Source organism: Sciurus vulgaris (genome assembly GCF_902686455.1).
Source record: "Sciurus vulgaris genome assembly, chromosome: 1".
Lineage (NCBI taxonomy): Eukaryota > Metazoa > Chordata > Mammalia > Rodentia > Sciuridae > Sciurus > Sciurus vulgaris.
The window spans coordinates 133,963,894-133,988,783 of record NC_136461.1 but is presented as its reverse complement, the minus strand read 5'-3'; the positions used below and the strand labels follow the sequence as shown (position 1 = coordinate 133,988,783).

The following is a 24,890-nucleotide window of genomic DNA, read 5'->3' as shown; positions in this document are numbered from 1 at the left end:
GACACCTGTGCATCTGAGCGCAACATTTGTGCAGGTAAGATTACATTCTTTCTTCAGAAGAATATACTAGGTGGTTGTATAGAACTAATCTGTACCCCTGTTTAGAACTTACGCTAAAGGTTTAGTATAAATCTTTTTATACTGTTTTGTATAAATTCTAAACAGGGACATGAATCAGTTGTATTGTTATTTCCAATGTCTCTTTGTTCTTATCTTCTGATGTTTTGCTCTCTTTTATGGCTTTTGTCAGATTGAGAGGAATATAGGTTTAAAGAACAAGAGCAGTTGAGCTTGCTTACACACATTTGCACAGGAGAGTGCCTCTACTTGTTCCACATTTGGCTTGTATTGTGCCAGTGTGCATATAGATAGGTCATGTATTTGATATCTCAGCAGATTCCTATGATTATCAATAGCTAACATGGAGGATGAGATTTGGATTAACTCCTGTGCAAACCCCTCTCCCAAGCCCTTCCTAACAGTTTCATAGTTGAGGCACAATCCTGAACCCCAGTGAAAAACTTGCCATGCCTCGGTGTTGAATATCTTTATGAATGACTATTGCAAACTCACTGACAGTATCAAAGAGTCTCTTGTACAAGTGATAAAAACTAATATTTGCATAGAATTTTGCAATCTACAAAATACTGCTTTTACATTTGTGATTCCTTGTGGCATTCCTGGAAAATGGATATGGTATTCACTTCACAGATTTTTTTAAGGCTTAGAAAGGCAATATGTGCCCAAATCACTCCAGTAATAGATAGCAGAGACAGCAATTGAGTTCATGCCTCCAAAGTTGAATCCTGCTCATTCCAGCTATCCAGCTACAACACTTGTGTAGAGGTAGTACTGATCCTTACTCCATTCTCAGTCAATCCTTTAATCCAAAGCACTGGTGTGTGCCTAAAACAGAAAACAATTAAAGAATATCATGATCTTTTGTGATTCAAAGCCCAGTGTACTGAAAGTTACTTAGGGAGGTTACATGTGTAAAGGTCAAAGGAGGAACAGTTGTGAAATTATCCTGTCTGGGGTCCAGTCCCACTTCTACTTTGGAATGGTGCAATCCTTGGTGAGTTATAGCTCTTTGTGAGTCTCATTCTTGCCCCACAGAGCTATTTTGAGGATTGAATAAAATACGGCAAAAAAAAACCCCACATAGTATCATTTATTACTTGGTAAATATTTGTTTATAGTAATGCTTCAACATGTTTTGTTTTGTTTTTTTTTTTCTGTCTGCCTTGTTATCCCAGTTGCCCAAGCATTCACCTGAGAGCAATAATCTTTTCTGGCCAGCACTTCCTACATCATATGTACATTTTTCCTTTTTTCCAAAATTGAATGCTTTCAGTGGTCTGAAAATGTAATCTTTTGGTTCAGCGACCATTTAAGCAATGGATGATTAGGAAAATCTCAACACTCTTATCCTCCTTAGCCAGGTTCAGAGGCACAGGCCTATAATCCCAGTGGCTTTGGGAGGCTGAGGCAGGAGGATCCCAAGTTGAAAGCCAGCCTTGGCAACTTAGTGAGACCCTGTCTCAAAGTAAAAAAAGGGGTGGGGATGTAGGTCAGTGGTTAAGTGCCCCTGGATTCAATTCTGGGTTTAAAAAAAACAAACAAAACAGAACAACAACAACAAAAAAAAACTCTTGTCTCCAAGTGGTCAACAAGCATAACAAAATGTTGCTGAAATTTAACAATTTAACAACTTCTATAACAAGCTATATGAATGTCTTTCAAGATAAATCACATCATCTGCCTTAATAACAAACCGTCCCATACAGAAAAGACAGGAGAAAAGTTCCAATTTTCATATTTTCATTTGTTTTCCACATAAAAAAACTCACAATGCCTTCTCCCACCATGGTTGCTTGAGGATTGTATATGAGACGGAGAAGTCTATATTAAGCTTGGAGAGGACAGTGAATTTTCTGTAACTTGATATCTCTCTCTCTCTCTCTCTCTCAATTGGAAATGTGAAATCTGCATTAATTTAGCAAACATTAAGCTTAGTGGAAGTTCCTGAAATTTCCTCACAACATCTTTAAGAATATAGTTAATATTCTTAATAAATCCAAATGTGTAAATAAGAGAGATTTGTAATGACTTTTTCTTTCTCCACCTTGAAGGCAGCCTTCTAGATAAACCTCAAATGCTATCCTCTCTGCCACTTTTTCTTTACTGCACTGTTTAGAATCAGACTCTGTGTCACAGAACCCCTGGATGAAAAACCCTTTGCTGAGACCCTACTCACACCACTTACCACACTGCAGCCCTGAGTTTACTTGCCAATCTCTAAGACTCTTTCTTCCTCAAGGGCAAGGACTATAACTTAGCATCTTGAAAACTCAACCTCAAATGTTTTAAACCTAACTTGTGGATTTTTTTTTTCTTCTCTTCTGAAACCCACATATATATTTGTAGTGATGCTTTAGAAACAATGCTCTTTTTCTCTTATATAAGTAGAAATTTCTAGCAGGTAAGTGCTCACAACAAGATGATAACAACCTGGCTTCTTTGGCATCCTCAGTGAGGCCTCACAAATATCTCAAAGTTAATCCCTGACTGACTTAAAATGAAATAGAAGTCGTACAAAGAGAGTTCTTTTTGCAAACTCAATTTTTGTCCATTTTGCTGGCGGGCGGGGGCGTGTATTTTCTTACTTGGCATTTAAGAGTGTGGGCAGTGAAGTCAGGATGTGGGTTCAGCTTCCATCTTTACCATTGTCCACTGTGTGATCATTGGCTAACTTGTTTAGTCCCTTAGAGACAGTTCTCTCAATTGTAAAGCAGGGTAGCCCCTGTGAGAGTTAAATGACATGGTGCATACTGAGTGCTTAGAATTTGCCTGGTATATGGAAAGAGTTCCATAGCAGTGATAGTGATGGTATTTTTAACTATTACTATCATCATCATCATCATCATCATCATCATCATAGTGGTAGTGATGGTTATTTCCTCAAATGGCTCCAGTTTGTTTTAATATGGATTTTGTATATGCCTGTGCCTAATTTCTACATAAAAGGACTGCAAGAACCAGATATAACATACTATGATCACCAAACATTAAGGAAGTGTCACCTAATACAAAAATCCTCTTTAAAAAAAAGGTAGTTGTAGGAAAGGACATATTAGCTCCAAGAAAAGCCTATTGCCTATTTTATTGGTTAGTTGTGTAAACATGAATAAATTTGCTCAATATTTGCTGTTTCAGTGTCCTCACTATAAAATAGCAATAATTCTACCTGGGCTATCTGTAACAAAGAGAAATTATGGTAAGCAAACAAAAATGTATAAAAGTTTTATTTGTATCATAATATTACTCATATATGTTATTGAACAACTGCCCAATGAAAAACAAATTTCTTTAGATATAAGATCATCAACTATGTTCATAAAATAGAAAAATGCCTGGAGTGAGAATCCAAAGTCTTGGTTTACTTGTCCCATAAGTCCAAGTGAGTCAAGACAAAAAGATTTTATGTCCTTAACTATAAACCTAGCCTAGCAATCTGTGACCCACCTATCAGTCAAATTATATTATGTGTAAAGTACCCTAAGAATCTAGAAGTTTCTTCTTAGCATAAAATATTCTCATAATGATTGCTTATGTAACAAAAATTCAACTATTTTGGCAATTGATGCTAAAACATATACTTTGGAGAATTGATGGTTGAAAGTAAATTCCCTTATCCTGATTGACTCATATGCACTGCAATTGCTACAAAGTCATGAATTTATCAACTCCCTTTTTCCTTATTAGGACATCATTTTCTTCAGTCAACATGAATGTGATGATGGACACTGCCATTTTTTTGGGAAAATTTCTGTATTACTTTTTAGAATCTGTAGCTTTCAAGATAATTCCCAGGAGAAAAAAGGATGTTGCTGGTGATATTGTACTTATAACAGGAGCTGGAAGTGGACTTGGGAGGCACTTAGCCATACATTTTGCCTGCACTGGGGCCACTTTAGTTCTCTGGGACATTAATCAAGAAAGCAATATGGAAACATGTAGACTGGCCAAAGAAAAGGGTGGTGTGAAAGTCTTTGCCTATAAGTGTGACTGTAGCAACAGGCAAGAGGTCTACAGACTCGCTGATCAGGTAAGCTGACTGGTGTTCTTTGCTTTGATGCTCAAGAATATTGCATCTACTATGCACTTTTTAAAAAGACAGGAACAAAGGCATTTATCATATGCTTCCTCCAAGACCTATATGTGTCTCCAACTTGCTTCTGCATGTCAGAAGTCTGGCTGTATGACCTCCAAAAACAAGCAGAGCATACAAAATTTTAAAGTGGAAACTTGATCAGTCTTCAGAGCCCAATGTTGCCAGACTGCTTTGCTCAGTGACTCACTCACTATCAAGAGTTTGTAGAAACTGTGTATACTCCTGGCTTGCTATTCATTGGTTGTGCAATATTTACCAAGTTATTTACCCTTTCTACATCCTCTTTCTTCATCTTTAAAACAAAAGAATTGAACCAGATGGTCTTCAAGATCATGTCCAGTTTTAACTTAACTTACTATGTTTTATGATTCTAATGCCACTAAGATTCCATTGCATCATGTGATAATTTCATTATCATCAAGTTCTGAAAATATATATAACATGGAACATAAAGTAAAAGCATTTAGCACACTTGTAGACCAACTTTCCTGTTAGACATAAGCTATCAATATTTGTTCTAACTTCATGCTAAATATTAATAAATAATAACAGTTAAGATTAAGTGTGTATTGATATTGTACTCTAAAAAAATGGTCAGGTTTGCAAAGTGTTTTAACCATGGGGTGGGTAAGGTGTTATGAGACTGATGAGGATCAAGAAAAAGGAACAAGATGGAGTTATACAGTTTTGTTAAACTCACAGTTCCCTGGGAAGAACAGCACAGCATGTGGAGTCACTAAAGGAAGACCGAATTGTGGGGGAGTGGATTATGAGACAAAGGGAGAATGGGAACTGCAGGTATATGCCTTTATTGTGATTTCCACAGGCAATGCAGGATCAACAGGTTTAAGATAGGCTAATTTTAATAATTTCAGGAGGCTCTAAGGCATAGGGGTTATCCCTGGTTTTCAGGTAGCTGGACCTGGGATAATTGAGGTGTGTGTATAAGAGCCCAGAGTTTGAGACCCCGATAAAGGGAAATGGATGGACACTTGGACTTAATTGCCTGTTCAAGAAGGAAAAGTAATCAGCCTCTAGCCAAGACCACAAAACCGGGTTAAGACAACACCAAAATACCACAAACAAGCAAAACAAAATGAAAATGGCAGCTGTATTAAATGGTTTCAAACAGCAATTTATGTACATAACTCAATCAGCTCACTGCAACCTTCTTAGGTGCATATCCCTCTAAGGGACAGAGTGAGTATGCAACTTGCCCAAGAGTATAAAATTACACAATCTGATAACAGAATTACCAAGGGATTGTCCTTCCCTTTGGCAATCTTATGTAATTCATTTATCAATTCATTCAGTGAGATTGATCAAATTATTTTATGTGCATGTATGAATATGATAAAATGAATCCCATTATTATTTATAATTACAATTTACCAATAAAATTTCTTTTAAAAGTGACCAAACAAATAATTGAATCACTACCCTGTGACACTGACCTTCTGAAGCACCATTCAACTCTTCTTCATTTTCTGTTAACTTCTTTCTTTTGGGGTCCCACAAGAAGTTTTTCTTCATAACTCATTTCCAGCTAATAAGAATAAGTGTGTTATTGCTCCTTAGGTACATTTTACTATGGAGCAAGTAGAATTGAAGTCAGTCCTCATTTTGCAAAAGGGAAAGAAATATGACAGGAAAAGTTCCCATATGAATATCTTGGGGTGAGCTCAACAATAAAGTCTGTTTAGCAGAGACTCTCATCCCAATACCATGTACTAGCCAGATTGAAAGCCTCGAATCATTATCATTATCATACATAATCTTCACAATGAGTTGATACTATAATTATGTCCATTTGACCAATGATGAAATAGAGTCAGAGAGAGTTTAAGGACCTCAGCTAGGTCATAGGAGTTGAAGTGTGACCCTATCCTCCTGACATCAGGACCCATGTTGCATCCCCACCAACAAATACATGAGCAAAAAGTCACCCCCTCATGATCTTTTCCTGTTCTTCAAAAGTATTATAATCTTCCACCCTCTCTGTCGCCCAACAAGCCTTTCTTTTCTTGACATCTAGTAGAAAACCCAACTAAAGCCTTTAGTGAAAAATTATTTGTCACCATTGAAATGTATCTGAAACTCTTCTTTCCCATTATATTCTAAATAGCATTTTTCTAAAGTCAACTACTTATCAATTACTTATCAACTTCCAAGAAGTCCAAATGCTAAGTGTTAAACTTTACCTGCAACAATTGCAACGAACTACAAGCATTACCCAAATCCTTGACATTTGTGGAAGATTCAAAAAACAATGACAAAAGCCAGGCATGGTGGCACACACCTGCAATCCCTGTGGCTTGGGAGGCTGAGACAGGAGGATCAGAGAGGTTCAAGGCCAGCCCCAGCAACTTAGCAAGGCCTTAAGCAACTTAGCAAAACCCTGTCTCAAAATAAAATATTGTTTTTTTAAAAGCAATCATAGGATTCTAAAGTTGCATAGAAATTAACACTTCAAAATTAGAATGAGATGTCCTTCTCCATCTCCAACATAGGAAAATAATATACAAATAAATTGCTCTGGTTAAAACAACCAGCTTCACAGATATATTCCCAGATTTCCAAGTCTAATCATTAAAATTCAGTTTGCACATGCATGAGTTTGTTATGGCAATAATTTGAGGTATGAAGAGTAGTAAATTTGGGTGAAACAACTTTTATGTGTGAATCCAAACTGGATGTGAATCTTTTTTCCTCTCAAAAGCTGTGAATCATTTGACATGATCTTAATTTCTCAGAACCTCTGTTTCCTCATTCATAAACCAGGATAATAATGCCTTCCTAAACTGTCTCTCAGAGTACAGGGAAAATTAAATTCCATGATCTAAGTAAAATTCCTCTGGTGCCCCTAAGATTCAGGGCTTCAATTTGAATTGGATGACAGTGATCACTAGGTCTTTCTTAATTTTAAAATAATTGATTAATTGATTTGGGAATTTTTTATGTATGTGTGCAAGAGACTCTACCTTTTTGTCTCTTCTCAGCCTGGAATCCTTCACATTGGTCTAGGATTGAGCTTTTGTGCACACTAATTCGTTCACCAAGTCAATAGGATGGCCTTCTTTAAAAGTTACCCTCTCAGGGATGTTTTCTTTAGTCCTACCTCTTTCCAAAGCAGAAAAGTCTAATAGCTCAGCCCAACACCAGCTCAGCCCAACACCAGCTCAGCAATATTAACTCTTCCTTTCATAGCTTGCTCCACTGAATGACATCAGCAGCAATATTGACCTTATCTCTCCAAAGTATATTATATGGCAGGCTCAACAAATAGCAGCAGTGCCTGGACCCCTTTGAAAATAAAATCAAGACAGGAAATGCTGCTCATTGAAAATAAAGGAACAGATTATTATATCTGTCAAAAGATTCAATTCAGAGGGGAAAAAAGTCTTCAAAGTGTTTAAACATACTTCATGTTTTGCCCCCGGTCAGCTTTAGCAATGTCACCTACAAAGCCATAATTTTAAAAAAAAAAAAAAAAATGTAAGAGACAAAAACACTTCCTCCAGTGTTTCCTGGAGCATGCTTTTCTCCATGCTCGAGGGCTATAGTGCATTGTGAATTAAGCAAGCAGGCAAGCAGACAAAATGGGGTATTCAGGAGAAGAGGCATGAGAATTTAAAAGGCACAGTGGCAGCAGCACAACTGTGTACCTGGAGAAAGTATCAATAACAGATTACTAAGTATATTTAAATCAGTCCTTCGGAGAAAAGTGAATAGTATCACAGAAGTCTATGGGTATTAGGTCAAACACATCCATGTTTGGGAAGTCTGGGAAGTCTTCATTCCAAGCACTGGTCAGGCCCTAGGGGGATAGAATGTGCTCCTGCCACCCACTCACAGAGGGATGGGGGAAATGACACACACAGAAGCAACCCTCAGACATCTGCCATGCTGAGAATAAAACCTAATACAGCAGGGTCATCACATGAAAATTAAGGCTCTTTAAACAAAATTGCCAAATTAAAACATGCTTTTAAAAAAATATTACCAATCAAAAATTACTTTAAAATTGCTAAATTTCTTTATGCAAGATAAAATAAATATCTACTTTCAAGGAAACCACAGTCATACATTGCTTAACCATAGGAGTAAGTCCTGGAAAATGCATTGTTAGGTGATTTCATCGCTGTGCAAATATCAGAGTGTACTTACAGGTACTAGAACAGCTACCACATCACTAGAAAATGTAATTTGGGACCACCATTTCATATATGGTTCATCATTGACTGAAATGTCATTATGTGGTGCATGACTATTCATGAATAAAATGAAGGAAAAATATTGACTGGGGGAAATAAATATCAAAATGACCTTGACCACTTCAATTGATTTAATGTTTGCCTTGCTTCTGGTCAGGTTAGAAAAGAAGTTGGTGATGTGTCCATCCTCATTAATAATGCCGGCATTGTAACAGGGAAGCCCTTCCTGGACATTCCAGATCACATGGTGGAAAGATCCTTTCATGTCAATGTCATCTCTCATTTCTGGGTAATTCTCTCTCTTTTTTTTTTTTTTTTTTTTTTCATTTGTTTTTACTGGTAAGTACAAAAATTCCATGCATTTCTATAAATAACTGTTCATCTGTTTGTCTGTAAATACAGCATTTGAGAGTTTTCCATTGATAGACTAGCAGGGTCTCATCCTTAACAGATTTTACTCCATCACATTAACTTGGTTTTTGCTGGTCTTGCCCTAATCCAAATTCTCAGGGAATTTTCCTTCTCTCTACCCTCTCCAGTTTGATCTCAAGATGATTGATTAGGTTGTTCAGAAATCTTCCTACCCAAATGCATACTGAAATGTGTCAGCAATTAAAGATTCAATTTGCCCATGAGTGAAAGAAGAACTCCTAAAGGGAGAAGAGGGAGATTTTTAGAGTGGTGGTTTAGGTACACAGAAGACTGTTGATGAGAACAAAGGTAATGAAGGCAAGAGGAATAAGATCTATTGAGCACGTACTCTATACCAGGTACTGTTCTAAATTCTTTAACTTCATGTGCAGCCATAACACCATTTCCATTCTCATTTTACAAATAAGGGAACTGAGGCCCAAAGTGTTGAATTCCTCAAGTGGTAAGTGGTAGCTGAAGCTTGCCAAAGGAAGAAGTGAGAGAGGAAGGAAAGTTTCTTACAAAAGGGAAATTAGTGCACTGATAACTCAGGACCATCTTCCCTGAGGCCGGAAGTAGCTGAACAGTTCTATTGAGTAGCACTGTCTTTGACAATAGAAGTGTTCCTCATCTTCTCAATTTGGAAGCCACTAGGCATCTGTGACCATAGAGCACTTGAAATGTGATTGATGGGACTGAGGAACTAGTCTTTCAATTTATGTCACTTAATTCATATAAATGCACATTTAAGTAGACATGGATGCTGAGAGTCTATTGAATGCCTTGGACAGTGCAGCCTAGAGAACAGATAAGAAGCCAAAGGTGGCTGGAATTATGAGAGGCATTGATGCTGTGATGGAAAAAAAGAAAAAAAAAAAAAAAAAAAAACAGGAACCAGCAATGGATGGAGCATACAGGAGTTATGGGTGGTGGAAACTAGGCCTTAGGAGACATGGAAAGAAGTGGGAAAAGGCAGGGCTTAAGTCCTCTGTTCTCTGAGTGTAGGACCTTGGAATGGGTTTGCTTTTGGTGTCCACTGGTTCCTCCCTTTTTCCACTCAACACTTTTATATACTTTCCACAAGCCTGACAACTATTCCCTTGATCTTCTTTCTTAATCACCAAGAAGCCAATGAGAACCCCTGCTGGAGTCTAACAACTTATTTTTATTAATACTAACTCAGCACCTAACAAAGTACTTGACATTAAAGTGTCCCATAAACATTTGTGAAAATCATTGATTTGCCTCCCTATACCTCACCATCCCAAATCTTCATTTTGGAAGAGAAAAATGCCATGTTTGTAAATGGAGTTAGTCAAACCTAATCAATTCACAGACCTAGAAATCATCCTTGATTTTTCTCCTTTTCTGTAATACCTACATTTTTGGCTGTCCCTACAAAACATGCTCAAGTGAACTTCTCTCCATTTCTGCCCCCTTGATTTAAGCTATCATTCTCCTCACCAACAGCTTTTCATGGCCTTTCTACAACATGGGTGCCATATAACCTATCTTCATATGATAGTAAGGTGATCTTCTCAATGCATTCATAAAATTATCTCACTTCCTTACTGAAAAACATCCCATGTTTCCAAACACACTTAGAATAATAGCTACCTGTCATGACCTGTGAGCCCTGGAAAGAAGTGATAATATCCTCCCCATCTGTCTCCCATCCCTCATACTCTCTACTTTCTGCTCACTTTCTATACTCCAAAAGTCCTAATTAAGCCCCCAGAGTACATCCAATTCTGTCTCATCTAAGGGTTTTGCACAAGCCATACTCTCTCTGACAAGAGCACTCTTTCTCCTAGCTGGCATAGGAGCTCCTTCACATTCTTCTGGCCTCACATAGTCACTTGTACTTTTGTATCATATGCAGGTTCTGTTGTTTGCTTTGAATCATTTACATAGTTAACAGAAAAAGGTATTAAAATACACATAAGCCTTCTCAGAGAATGCAAATTAAGAGACATAATATAAGCAACCATGAAAATCAAGGAAACAACTTCCATCCGAAGTTATGGAAGGAATCTTCAGACATTTGCAAAATTTGAGACTTTTAAAAATATTTCTACTGTTCTTATTAGCTCATTAGCTATTCCAAAGTTAGGAAACCAAAATTTGGCTCTACCAGGTATTACCTGCAGTACTGGTAGTAAAAGGTTTACTTTTCTCTTAACATCCCTCAAACCTGTCAAGGTTCCTGGCCTGCCAGGAAATGACCATTTTTATAAGTCTGGGAGGAGACCTGTGGACCATAGAGCAGATATCAGCCCAGTTTCCTGGGAAGCTACCACGGTAGGCATTAGTTCCACAAACAAACTATGAATATTGTTTCTTAAGGGTGGGTTTGTCATGATTAAATGAAATGTATTCTTAAATATGGCACACCTATGCTCTGATTTCATTATCAAGGTTTTCAATTATATCCTGGCAAAAAGATGATGTGTTTACATACACATCATTGTAAAAGATGAAGAATCTCAGTGACAGTCATTATAACAAAATCTGCCTGCTGCTTTAAGGAGGCTTATGGACAAGGGCAATGAATACCTTCTGGTTATCTTTGAAAGGGTTCTATTATTTAAAGATGCATCAAGTATCTTAATGGTGGTTCCACCAGGTTAAATTTCATTCATATATTGTTCTAAGTTTAATCCATCTTGATAACATTCACCTGAGTTCCAACTATGAGATCATTCTTACATTCTTCTGATGAGCCAATTGGCTCAAAAATCTAAATTAAGATTCCCCATGACAGATGAGTATCAGTTGGATTAAATACAATTCAAAAAGAGTTTCAATCCAGTTGCATAAGTATAACTTCCTAAATAGAGAATTAGAAATAGATCAAGAAGAAAGACAAAGTACTTCCTCATATGCCCATCAGAAAACAACACAGACCATATCACATGTCTTGCTGATTCCACAATCCTGCCTTATACTGTTTTCCCTCCGTAGCCACAGATTCAATCAACTATACACTGAAAATGTTCAAAAAAGAAAATTGCATTTGTACTGAACATATGTAAATTTTTCTTCCTGTCATTATTCCCTCAACAATATAGCATAATAGCTATTTACATGGCATCTACATTGTTTTAGGTACCATGAGTCATTTAGAGTTGGTTTAAGGGATATGAAAAGCTTTGTACAGGTTATGTGCAAACACTATACCATTTTTTATAAACAACTCAAGTATTCCTGGATTTTAGTCTCCATAGGGTCCTGGAACCAATCATCCTCCAATACCAAGAAGCAACTATATCAACAATTCTGTTCTGTCCAATCCTGGTCAGAGTATTTTTACATAGCATTCTGCTTATGGACTAAACAAATTCTGTGGATCAGATTTGGGCCCTGCATGAGCTTACGGTTCACAGCAAAAATGTCAGCACACTGGGAAGCCTATCTGAATGAGTCAACTCCCCACCACCGTCCACACTGCAGTGAAGCTTTAATGTCTTTCTATACTGTGTTTTCACAAGGCAGTGTCTAGTAGTTTGTACAATAAGAAGGCTTCAGACGCGATGAGGGTTGCCTTCCAGAGAATTCCTTTACTGATGATAAACCAAAATAGAAGAAAGTAGAAACTACTTTTAGGGTGTAAGACAAAACTTTTTTATAAGGATTTGGTAAATTATTACAATGAGAGCACAGACAAACCACCAGAGCCCAACTACCCATCTAGGCGAGTGTGTGGTCTCTGATGAAGCATATTTGTATTAATAAACTTGCTAGGGAAAAGACTAATTGTTAACTCAACACTTAACATTTAACACTTAACACTTAAACATTTGTTTTCCTTCACTTTAATGGTAAAACCCATCTAGTGAGCAAAACTGATGGGCTTCTATGAACTATTCGTCTTTGAAATGTTTTAAAAACGATAAAAAGTTCTCCAGTGATATATAAGGCTACAAACATAAAGAGACTCTTACATAGTAATCCCTGCTTAATCCACATTTTTGCTTTCCACAATTTCAGTTACCTATGAGCAACCACAGTTTGAATATATTACACGGAATATTCCAGAAACAAACATTTTATAAGTTTCAATTATATGTTGTTCTGAGGAACATGATGAAATCTCTCACCAAACTTCTCCATCCCATCATCTGAGCAACTGTTGTGGTACCACAGTGCTTGTGTTTAAGTAACTCTTATTTTACTCAATAATGGTCCTCAAGCACAAGAGCTGTGGTGCTGGCAATTCAGGTATGCTGAAGAGAAACCACAAAGTTCTTCTTTTTAATGGAAAGGTGAAAGTTATTGACTAGATAAAGAAAGAAAAATCTCATGCTGAGGCTGCTAAAATCTACATTATAATAAAATTTTGAGAGAAAACACGTTTATATAACTTTTATTATGCTGTATTATAATTGTTCTGTATGATTATTAGTTGTTATTATTATTAATCTCCTGTGCCTAATTTATAAATTAAACTTTGTCATAGGCATGTATGTATAGGATAAAAATAGTATAGGATTTGGTACTATCTGTGGTTTCAGGCATCCCTGGGGGTCTGGAAATGTATTCCCCATGGATCAGGGGGCACTCCTGGAATTAACCTAGTCACATTCCTTCTGTGAGGGAAAACTTTCCTCAATTGAAAATACAGAAAACTCATAGCAAAGTAGCAAATTCAGCCCTAGCTCAAAAGCCAATACATTATAAATACATTTGAAAAAAAAAAAAATCTTGTGGAGGAAAGCATACAAAGCTGAACCCCTGAAAGTGGTTAGGTGCCTGTGAATAGGAAATTGGTCATTTATTTTATTTTGTCACTGTTAAGCTCTGTGGCAGACTGCTGTAAGTCACTATTTTCTTCCCCTTACATCTAGGGAGTTCCACTCCCTAACCCTATGGAATTCTCTATCCAAAGTATCACAGATCCACAGCTTCAACTCCATTACTGTTTCTCTTTCTCAAAAGTTCCATAAACTTTCAGACATCAATAGTGGTACTGGAGTCAGGCCTCATATCTAGGCTTCTAGTCTACCTCTCACCAGGTCTACCAGATGGTCACCCATAGATATCCTCAGGGACCCAAGTTGGATCTCAGAGAAATAGAAGATGGGCACTGTCAAACTTTGATGCATTTATAGGAGGATCAGCAGTCTAATATAGCTGACAAAATGATAATATGTAGAACTAGATTTACTGTCCTGGGAAAAGGATCACTGAAATAAGACTGTTAAACCCTTACCTCTGGCATTATCTTTTCTATGAGACCAAACACACATACCTATTAGTTTCCTAAATGCTAACCTTTAATTTTATAAGGTTGTCTGGGTTCTAATCATTACTAGTCAAAGTTGCATTGTCCCCCCCCCAAAAAAATGACCCTAGGACATGATTATTAGAAAATTCTCTCGCATGCTGCTGTAGATGCTCTAGTATCTCTGCCTTATTTTCGAGATTTGCCTAATTATTTGTGAACAGTATTTAGACAAAGGACTCAATATTGGGGAAAGAAATAATGGAAATTTTTCTTGAGAAAACCTCTGAAGTACAAGGATAAGAGACCTGAGATGTTTTCATAACATAGGGATTTGAAAACTGGCTCAATATTTTGCTTAATGATGAATGAATGAAGTTCACCAAAATAGGTAAAAATATATCTAAGTCATAGCAGACAATTCCAAAGCATATTACTTGCCAGGATGTGCTTGTCTTTCATTGAAATTTGCTTTTCTCAAACAATTTCTCCATTCTTTCAATCATTTGGGATGAGGTTGAATTTCATTTATAATAAAGTCTGGAAGTCAAATGCAATTAAATTTTAATAAAAATTGTTAAAACCTACATGGAAGAGCTTAGAATGCTTGAAAAACTTAAGTTTTAAGATTTTTAGTCAACCATAAATGTAAAAATCTCCTTTGATTCAATTATCAAAGGAAAAAGAAATCATAGTATCTCTTATAGACAAACACATAATAAACTCTAAATTTCTTGTGAACATGAGTGTAGGTTTTCTACTTTGGTACTGACACAGAATTTAATATATCATGAGGGTTAAGTATTTGTTAATGAAGAGTAATTCATCAAATGCTGAACAAGTAAAGTAATAAATGAAATACCGATACACTGTGCTTTTATCTTCCAGACTTGTAAGGCCTTCCTTCCTGCAATGCTTCAAGCTAATCATGGTCACTTGGTTTTTATTTCAAGTATAGCTGGAATGGTCGCTACTGGTAAACTATCAGGTAAGAACTTCATTTGACTATGTGCCTTTGTATTTCCAAGTTGATAGCACCCAGAATTAGGACTCTTCCAAGGTAGAGAAAAGCTCTTCTTGCTCCAAGGAGAAATTCCAGGAACATTTGGCTCTACTTACAATGCCAGTATTCCCTTCTGTTGCCCCACTTATAATTGTAGTGGCAGTGGAAAATATCCTCTTCTTAAAAAAAAGGAAAAAAAGGAGGAGGAGGAGGAGGAGGTGGCAGCTAATGGCTCATTGGTCTTCTTGAGTTAAAAGAATTTAAAGTAATTTCAGTCAGACATGGTGGTGCATGCCTGTAATCCCAGTGGCTCAGGAGGATGAGGCAGGAGGATCCCAAATCCAAAGCCAGCCTCAGCAACTTAGCAAGACCCTGTCTCAAAATAAAAAGGGCTGGGGATGAGGCTCCACGGTTCAGTACTACTGGGTTTAGTCCCCAGTACTGAAAGAAAGAATTTAAATTTTATTGGGCATAGGATGGAGATATAGAACTAGAGAGTTTGGCCACATAAATGACTTCAACAGTGAAGCTCTGTCCTCAAGCACAAACCAGAAAAAGGAGTCTTATTTTAAAAAATAATTCCACAAATTAACTTGTCAAGCTCTATTACTAAAATAGCTCCTCACTTTGTTTCAGCTTATTCTGCAAGTAAATTTGCATCCTTTGGCTTTGCTGAGTCCCTCTTCCTTGAATTTACTTTGTCATACAAAACTAAGATTAAAAGCACCATTGTTTGCCCCTATTTCATCAAAACTGGGATGTTTGAGGGCTGCACAACAAAGTAAGTAGACTCTTGTAGTAACCTTTGCTTTTATAATAATCTTCCAATATATGTCAGTTATCATCTGATCATTTGAAGTTTTAAAATATGGACAGTAAAAGAAAAGGTATAGTCTGAATGTCTAATATAGTGAAAGAAAAAATTTCAATACATCTGAAATTGATAAATTTATTTAATCTAAATATAATAATATATGAATTTTATGGTATCTTAAAAACATATCTGAAATGCTAATCAGGATATTAAAACATAACAAAGGTATCAATAATGAGACCTTATTAAAATATTTAACATTGTAGTGTTCAGGTAATAATTTATTTCCTAAAAAGAATATTAAAATATAGTATCCCTAAACATAAAATATTTTGTTAGATTTATTAATATACATGGAGGAAGTTTTGCAGAGTGATATTTTATATTTTAGTATAAAAGTTAAACTTATCTAGAATAATTCAAAGTAGAATACAAATGAAATAACAGGGCTTTTACACAAGGGAGTCAATAAGTAGATTGAAAAATTTAAACTTAAAATGAGAACTACTATAGTTATTACAATTGTTAGAAAAGGAACTAACATAATTCAAATGACATGCATAAGTCATTTGTAGGAACGAGAAACAATCAACAAAAAGTCTAGCTAAAAGAAAATTGAGGCTATTAGTGTCTAATGAAGCTATAAAATTAAATAGAAAGTTGAAAAACAGGTGGTAAAGTTACACAGCTAATAAGGGGGCAGAGCTGAATCTGAACCCAGGGTAGCCTACTCTTGAGTTTTCTATTAATCACTTTGAAATCTCACCTCCCTAGATGTCTATGGGATTCTAAAAAATGTTTGAAATTCATTAAGTGAAAGAAGCAAGGAATGGAGTATTTTATAGATTTATAAAATTTGTGCCCACATAAATATGCTTATTGTTTATGTTTGGCATGTGTTTGGATGTATGATACACATGTGCTTACAAGAATACACATATGCATGCAAGCTTGTGAGTGCATGGAATATTTTTGGAAACCTACCCAAGAAATTCATAACAATGCTTCCCTCCAAAGAAGACAGGGATCTTGGATAAAAGGGAAAGTTGATTTCCACTGTCTTTGTATTACTTGAATTTTTATTAAATACTTGTAAATAAATTAAAACTGAGTTCTTATTTAAAAAAAAAAAAAAAACAGGTGATAATGAGTGGACAGAATACAGAGAGCTACAGTTTCTACCAAAGAGACATCTACTAAGCTGGTCAATTTTAGCAAGGATAATCATTTAGAATTTCTGGAAATTGATCAAAGGACATGGCATGAATTGAGAATCATTTATTCAACAAAATCTATAGAAGCTCAGTAAGAACAATGGAGGTCATAACACTTGGGGTTAAGTAGTACACCTGTGCCTGTAGAATGGCTGTTTCAATGGACTTGGTCACCAAATGGTTGTTGTCACCTTCCCTCAGCTCCCCAGAGCAGAAGAGCTATGCTGTGTAGTCTGGCAGCAGGTGAGCATTGGCATACCTCACTTTCAACAGTTCCATGCAGTAGAAGATCTATATTGAGTGAATAATCTCACCTTCATTCTTTCACCTTCCCCCTCTCACTAGGTACAGAATATCTAGAGATGGGCTGTGGGTGAAGGGAGCAGTTAATATTTCTATAATAGCTGTTAGTTGTAAGAGAACTGCTCCAGTAAGCTCAGCAGTCAAGTTTCAGTTCCCAGTTACCCAAGCTTCCTAAACAAAAAAAAATTTTAGGTAGGTTTACCAGAAAGTTAATATCAGAAGATATCATCTTCCCATAGCAGGGGAATAGCACCACGAGTTCCTGCCATCCCCCTCCAACTTTCATATCCTGACTGATAGGGACAATCTGTGTGATGTAATCAATGAGGAGTGATCATCTCCATAAAACAGAGGTTCCACCAAGTGCAAGTCAAAGCAATTCTCAGAGACAGTCATCTCTCTGCCCTTGCTACAGATCTGACTTTAATTTGATAAGACCATTAACTAGAACATTGTCAAGAAAGATAACTGGTTAGTAAACAAGTTGTGGAGCTGGATGTGATATAAGGAGCAAACCAGATTAATTAGAAGATTAGCAAAATAGACAGTGAAAAATTGTTTTTTAAATCTATAGTCATCCCCGAAAACTATGAAAACTTTGTGCATGACTATGACTATATCTATGAGGAATGACATAAAAGTTACACAGGGGTAGACAGACTTCACTGAATTAGTCCAGTAAAATTACTAAATACACGAAGAAGCAAACAACCATAAGGACAAGTCCCATGAGAAAGTATTATTCAGAGCTGCTAAAATATATTATCTTAGAAGTCCACTTTTTAAGAAAAAATTATACGATATGCAAACAGGAAAGTATGACCCATACATGGGAAAAACACAGACAATAAAAATTATCATGAAGGGGGCACATAAGTTGGACTTATCAAACTTCAAAGAGTTATTATAAATACATTCAAGGATCTGAAGGAATCCATGTTTAAAAATGAAAAGAAGACATGATGAAAACATCTCTCAAATGTCAATGATGGGAAGTATAAAAAAAAAAAAACAAGTGTAAATTTAGGAGTGGGGAAAAAAAATCACTGTAACAAAAGATTCACTAGAGCAACTAAACATATTTGAGCTGGCTGAAGAAAGAGTGAGCTTAAAGTTATATGACTAGAAGAAAGAAAAGCTGGGCACAGTGGCACATACCTATAATCCCAGAAGCTCCTGAGGCTGAGACAGAATTGCAAGTGTAAAGCCAGCCTCAGCAAAAGTGGGACACCAAGAAATTCAGTGAGATCCTGTCTCTAAATAAAATACAAAATAGGGCTAGGGATGTGATTTCAATTTCCAGGACTCAAAAAAAAAAAAAGTAAGGAGTAAGGAAATGACACTAGACACTAACTCAAAGTCACAAAATATATAATATAGCATATCAGTATAAAAACTAATATAGCGATATAGAAATAAAATTAAGGCAGTGTAACTCTAGATTCTGATAGTTAAAGATGCATATTATATACCATAGAAAGACCACTAAGAAAATAACTTAAAATACATAGTTTTTAAAAGGATATCCCTGTGATCAAAAGGGCACAGAACAGCTGAGTGTAGTGGCACATGCCTATAATCCCAGCTGAGGCTGAGGCAGGAGGATCGCAAGTTCAAGGCCAGTCTCAGAAACTTAGCAAAAGCCCTAAACAACTTGTTGAGACCCTGTCTCAAAATAAAAAGTTAAAAGGCTCAATAGTTAAGCACCCCTCATTCAATCCCCAGTGCCAAAAATAAATAAATAAAATTATAAAAAGGCACAGAACACAATAAATTAAGCTTACTGATGTACATCCACCCAACAAGAACATGGTGCATGTTCTTCTAAAGTTCATATAGAACATTCTCCAGGATAAGCCATATACTGAGTTGTAAAACAGTCATCAGTAAACTTCAAAGGAATGAAGTCAAAGTACATTCTCCAACTAAAATGTAATGAAATTAGAAATCAAAAGCAAAATACTTGAGAAATTTACCAAGATATAGAAACACAACATAATGAAATTTATGAGATACAATTAAAGCAGAAAGAAATTCAGAGCTATAAGTGACATTTAAAAAGAAAGATTTTAAATGAATAATCTTCCACCTTTTCCACCTTAAGAAACTGCACAAAATGAGAGCACACTAAATCCAAAGTGAGCAGAAATAATGAATAGTGTAGCAGAAATAAACTAAATAGGGAATGTAAAACAAAAAAATCAATGAAACCAAAAGCTGATGCTTTGTAATGATCAACAAAATTAATAAAAAATATTAGCTACACTGTCCAAGAAAGAAATTAAAAGGAATTCAAACTACTAAAATTTTTTAAAAAGGAATAAAAGAGAAAACATCACTGCTGTCTTTACAGAAAGAGAAAGGACAATAAGGACATACATGTGAACCAACTTGCTATCTTAGATGAAATGAAAAAAGTCCTAGGGAGACACAAGCTAACAACACTGATTCAAGACAGGTAAAAACTGGATAGACTTAAAATAAAAATATTGAATTAGTAAGCTAAAAAATACCCACACAATAAAAATCCAGGTCTACGTGGTATCCTGGAGGATTCTAGAAAATCTGAAGAAGGATTTAATACCAATATTTTGAAAACTCTTCCCCCAAAAAGTAGAAGAGGATTGTATACTTTCCAACTCACTCAATGAAGTCAGTATTGTCCTGGTAACAAAACCAGAAAAATATATCACAAGAAAAGAAAACTAAAGATCAATATCTTTCCCAAAAATTCTCAATAAAATACTAGCAAACTGAATGTTCTGAATATATTTTTTAAATCACTAAAAATATACATTAAAAGACTAAATTGTATATAGTATATGTCATATCTCAATAAAGATGTTACTAAAAACACAATGAGTAACTTTACCATTAACTCGGAAGGCTATAACAAAAGAGACAGATGATAACAGGTAAGGATATGGAGAAATTGAAACCCTTGGTATGTTGCTGGTGTGATTGCAAACTAGTGCATCTGCTTCGGAAAATAGTTTAACAGCTCCTCAAAATGTTAAACATAGAGCTATCAGATCACCCAGCAATTTCACATCTGGGTATAAACCCAGAGAAATGAAAACATGTCCCCACAAAAACTTGTATATTAATGTTTACACAGCATTATTCATAGCAATTGAAAAGTAGAAGTACTCCAAAAATTCATCAACTGATGAATCATAACCAAAATACAGCATATCCATGCAATAAAATTAATGTATTGCCAGAATTCAGCAAAAATCAATAAAAAGCATTCCGTAAGAAGTAACTGATCCCATGGAATTTATGAAAAAAAAGTAGCCCATACCTTATTATTCTCTATAAGTCATGTACTAGACAGTCTATATATCAGTAAGACTTAGACTATTATTATATATAAGTGCATATATATTTTATATATGTGTAAATACTGTATATGTTTTTAAATTATTTTTCTAACATTATTACTAGAACAACAATATTAGTAAGAATTGATAATAATGTGTCATCAAGTGCCATTAACAGATTGTCAAGGTCAGAATGAATGTGACCAGCCAGGACAAGGTATAATGGTAGCCAGGGAAGGCGTTGATGTTAACTGATGACTTTTATGAACTCAGGGTTCTTAGGCACATAAAATATAAATACAAAAGTGTTTAGAAAAAGAAAGATCAATAATACTAAAATGGTAGAGAATTAAAGGAAAATGATCTGTAGGTTATATATTTTTTAAAATGTTAGAAATCTTTAGGCTTGAGTTCTAAGAAACTTTTAGGAGAATAAAGTAATAAAGACTGCCAACATTCAATTATGGAATATTAAGCAGATCCAAGAATTGGCTGAGATAAACAAAATTTTTCTAGGGAGTATGGTTTCAGTAATTGAAAGAGTACTATAAAAGTAAAAAATGCAAAGACATTACTTTATAGGATCTTTATATTCTCATCCATTTCAGCTCCTATTGGTTTCATATTATTTCTTCTGAATGCTATAAAAATGTTCTATCTAAAGTGATACATTACACATGCCCAAGAGACTTTCTTAGTAAAATTTAAAAATTTACTATTTTGTTACTTAATAGTACACAATTATTTGATGTTTGGGAAGAAGAAAGCAGGAAGAAAGACACAAAGAAATCTAAAAGCAATTGTTTTCATATGTTCAGATCATCACAACAGAAAATAAACAAAAGCAGGAAGTTCACTAGAGGAAACTGAATATGTTAGCACTGTTCCAATATTAGCCAGGAGAGAAAACACAAAGCAATCCCTAATATTTACTCTTTTTTTGACTATTTAAAGCAACATTATAATCCCATGTCTGAAATTTAATAATTAATGCTCATGATGACTATTTAAAAAATACCACTCTGACGACATAACTTTTGTTATTGTTATTCCAGGTATTCATTTCTATTACCTCTACTGGAGCAGGAGTATGTGGCCCAAAAAATTTTCAATGCTATTTTAGAGGAACAAGTTTACCTCCTTATTCCCAAATTTACATATTTTGCAGTGATCCTTAAGCAGTAAGTTAATAATGATCTCAATATCCCTCTGGCTGTTTGTGAACAAATTATCCACGCTTTGTTGCTACTTCTTTGAGAACACATTTTTCAAATGATGAGAGGAAGAACTTTAATAGTGCGAGGACACGATTCTTGCTTTTTTGAAAAAAAAATGTCTTTTAGTTGTAGATGGACACAACCTCTTTATTTTTATTTATTTATTTATTTATTTATTTATTTATTTATTTACTTATTTATTTATTTTTATGTGGTGCTGAGGATTAAACCCAGGGCCTCACATGTGCTAGGCAAGCACTCTACCACTGAGCTACTACCCCTTGCTAGCTGTGCCTTGATTACTTCACTCACAGAATTTAGCAACTATTTAAGCCTTTCAGAACATACATTTTTTTTTTTTGTCTCAGTACAGAAACAAATAGCACCCAAATTATTTGGGAGGCTTTGCTTTTCTGTTTTTGTTTTTTGAATTTCTGTTTTCAACCAATTATTTGAGTAGAGTTCTATTTTGAAAACAAAGGTTAAAATCCTGAGTGTTCTGCTAGAAAAATATTAAAAGTATTTGAAAAATTCCTCATTTCTTTTTGTGAAACAGTTTCTACAATTTCCTACAAGGTCAGTGTAATGAACTCTGGGATATTCGGGGATGAACTCCAACCAAGCATACATCTAACATTCATGGAGGCCTATGTGCCAGTTACTGCACTGACAGTTTTTCATGAATTTTGTCATTTTTAGGGAATCCAAGGTTTAAAGAAAGTAATTTTGAACTATTAAGCAACTAATATGTGCTAGAGCAGTTGCAAACCAGTGTCCCAACAGATTACAAAAGTTAAACTTTTCTATCAGGATATACTCTTTCCCTGCTATAAGTAAAGGTTGTTTCCCAAATATGAAATGTCTCAGACCAGAAGTCTTTGAGATTTCAGATTTTTTCAGATTTTGGAATATTTGCATATACATAATGAAATATCTTGGAGATGGAACCTAAGTCTAAATATGAAATTCATTTGTTTCATATACACCTTAAACAAATAGCCTGAAGGCAATTTTGTACAATCGTTTTATTGTGTCTGCATTTTGATCATGACCTGTCAGATGTGGTCAAGTGTGTAATTTTCCATTTATGGTATTATGTAGGTGCTCAAAAAGTTTTGGATTTTGGAGCATTTGGGGTTACACTATTGGAAAATACCATACTTTCTTTACTATTTATATATATTCCACCTATTTCCCATTCATCCTTAGCTTGCCCATTTGGTTAGGTAGGTCAAAGTCCCTCATTGTATGTCCCATGATACTTGTCCCTACCTCTTGTAGCATGCATTCATCACACAGTAGTTGTTTGCCAGCTTACATGCTCCCTGAAGACAAAACACATTTTCTGAATCGTTTCTCATTTGTGCTCCTGCCTAGAACAGCACCTAACATGTAATAAGCATCCAATAAATATTTGCTGTGTTAAGTTGAGAAGAAATGGACTGCTGTAAGCAAAAGTTATCTGAAGATACAGCTTTTATCATCAAGGAGCTGAAGCAATAACTCTTTGCCTCAGGAGCACATTGGAATCACCCAGGCCACATTTAATACTACAGATTCCTAGGTGCTGACCCCCATATATTCTGCTTAATTGATCTGATTTTCTTTCTAGTTTTAGCTACTGTTTATTAGTCTAGTAAATAAGGATGCACATAGTAAATACAGGACCATTTGGTCTTTACAAAGAACCAATGAGTGTGATACATGAATCAGTACTTTTCAAAACTACAGGGACGATTCTAAGGTGCAGCCAAGATTGACAACACTGAGGATGTTGATGGTCCTCAGTTGTGTCAACAACACTTCTCTGTCCATCTCTCCCATTAAGTGACAGATGTACAACATGGATCACAACATTTCAAACTCTGTGGAATTTTCCCTTATCTTTGCAAAGTAGTCTCTTCAACTACTGAAAGGATTTTAAAGGGTCACAACTTTTTCTCTGTTTTTCTCTAGTTTAATATCTCCAAAAATGATGATTGTTCTTGGGGAGTACCTTGGAATGGACACTTGCATGGATTCTTTCAAAGGAAGAGTGAAAGAAAATGAACCTCAGGATGAAATGGAGAGAAAATGTCAGTAGTTCAAACTTCAAAATTGGTAATCCAATAAAAATATTAAAATGCTCGACTATTTGGAATTCTTCCTAATGCTTAAAGCATTCAGTCTACTAGGGATCACTGAAGCTTTCAAAAGTGCCAAACTTATTTCCAGGACACAGTTGACACACTGATATTTTTATAAGCAATTAAATTATCTATCTAGTTTTTCCTATCATTTTTTAGTCTGACAAGTACGGATATCACAGCCTTTTCAATGGACTCTGAACATATATTTATGAAACATATTAATGCAAATTGGTCCTAATTTACTTTGAAAATAAAAATATAAGATACTTTTAGAAAGCAGGTGGGGTAGTATATGTCTGTAATCCAAGCTATTTGGGAGTCTAAGGCAAGAGGATCACAAATTCAAGTCCAGCTTTGGCAACTTAACGAGCCCCTGTCTCAACATGAAAAATTAAAAACAGGGGCTGGAAATGTACCTCAGTGGTACAGCATCCCTCTCCAATACCCACTACAAAAAAATACATACTTTTAGGGGAAAAACGGTAATTATAAGTAATGACCTTGTAAATCAGCTTTTACACCTGATAACTTTCAACATTAGATTTAAAGATACATATTTTATAATTAAAAAATAGTTTTTACTTCACAAAGTAAAGGCTTATTTGTGTTGCCTTTTAATCCTCCTGTTAGATGATCACATGAAGGCCTTAGTGGGATCAAGCCTGCTTATTGGATAAAATAAATCTGTAACTCACCAATTCTATTTGCATCCCAATGTGTCAAACAATCCCTAGCTTCTTTATTCTGTTAGAAAAAGAAGTACACATTAGACTTCTATTTATTACTAGTTTTTGAGAACAACTTATTTTTATAATAAACTCAATAAAAAGTTGTTTCAAGTCATATATTTGAATATATAATATA

At 35.3% G+C, this 24,890-nt stretch overlaps 1 protein-coding gene across 1 annotated transcript; it reads left to right on the top strand.

Moving 5' to 3' along the window:
- On the top strand, positions 1 to 24,049 carry LOC306647751 (short-chain dehydrogenase/reductase family 16C member 6-like). Its single transcript, XM_079117239.1, has 7 exons — positions 1 to 34; positions 3,766 to 4,108; positions 8,546 to 8,677; positions 14,912 to 15,011; positions 15,663 to 15,807; positions 21,736 to 21,861; positions 23,854 to 24,049. Exons 2-7 carry the CDS (start codon positions 3,788 to 3,790, stop codon positions 23,978 to 23,980), a joined length of 951 nt encoding a protein of 316 aa, XP_078973365.1. The 5' UTR covers positions 1 to 34; positions 3,766 to 3,787; the 3' UTR covers positions 23,981 to 24,049.
- The last annotated feature ends 841 nt before the right edge of the window (positions 24,050 to 24,890 follow it).

Excerpts from the sequence above, each read along its gene's own strand:
- LOC306647751 (XM_079117239.1), top strand. The coding sequence starts at position 3,788 with ATGAATGTGATGATGGACACTGCCATTTTTTTGGGAAAATTTCTGTAT. Across the intron at positions 8,678-14,911 it reads ATGTCATCTCTCATTTCTGG|ACTTGTAAGGCCTTCCTTCC; the intron begins GTAATTCTCTCT and ends TTTATCTTCCAG. Across the intron at positions 15,808-21,735 it reads TTTGAGGGCTGCACAACAAA|GTATTCATTTCTATTACCTC; the intron begins GTAAGTAGACTC and ends TTGTTATTCCAG.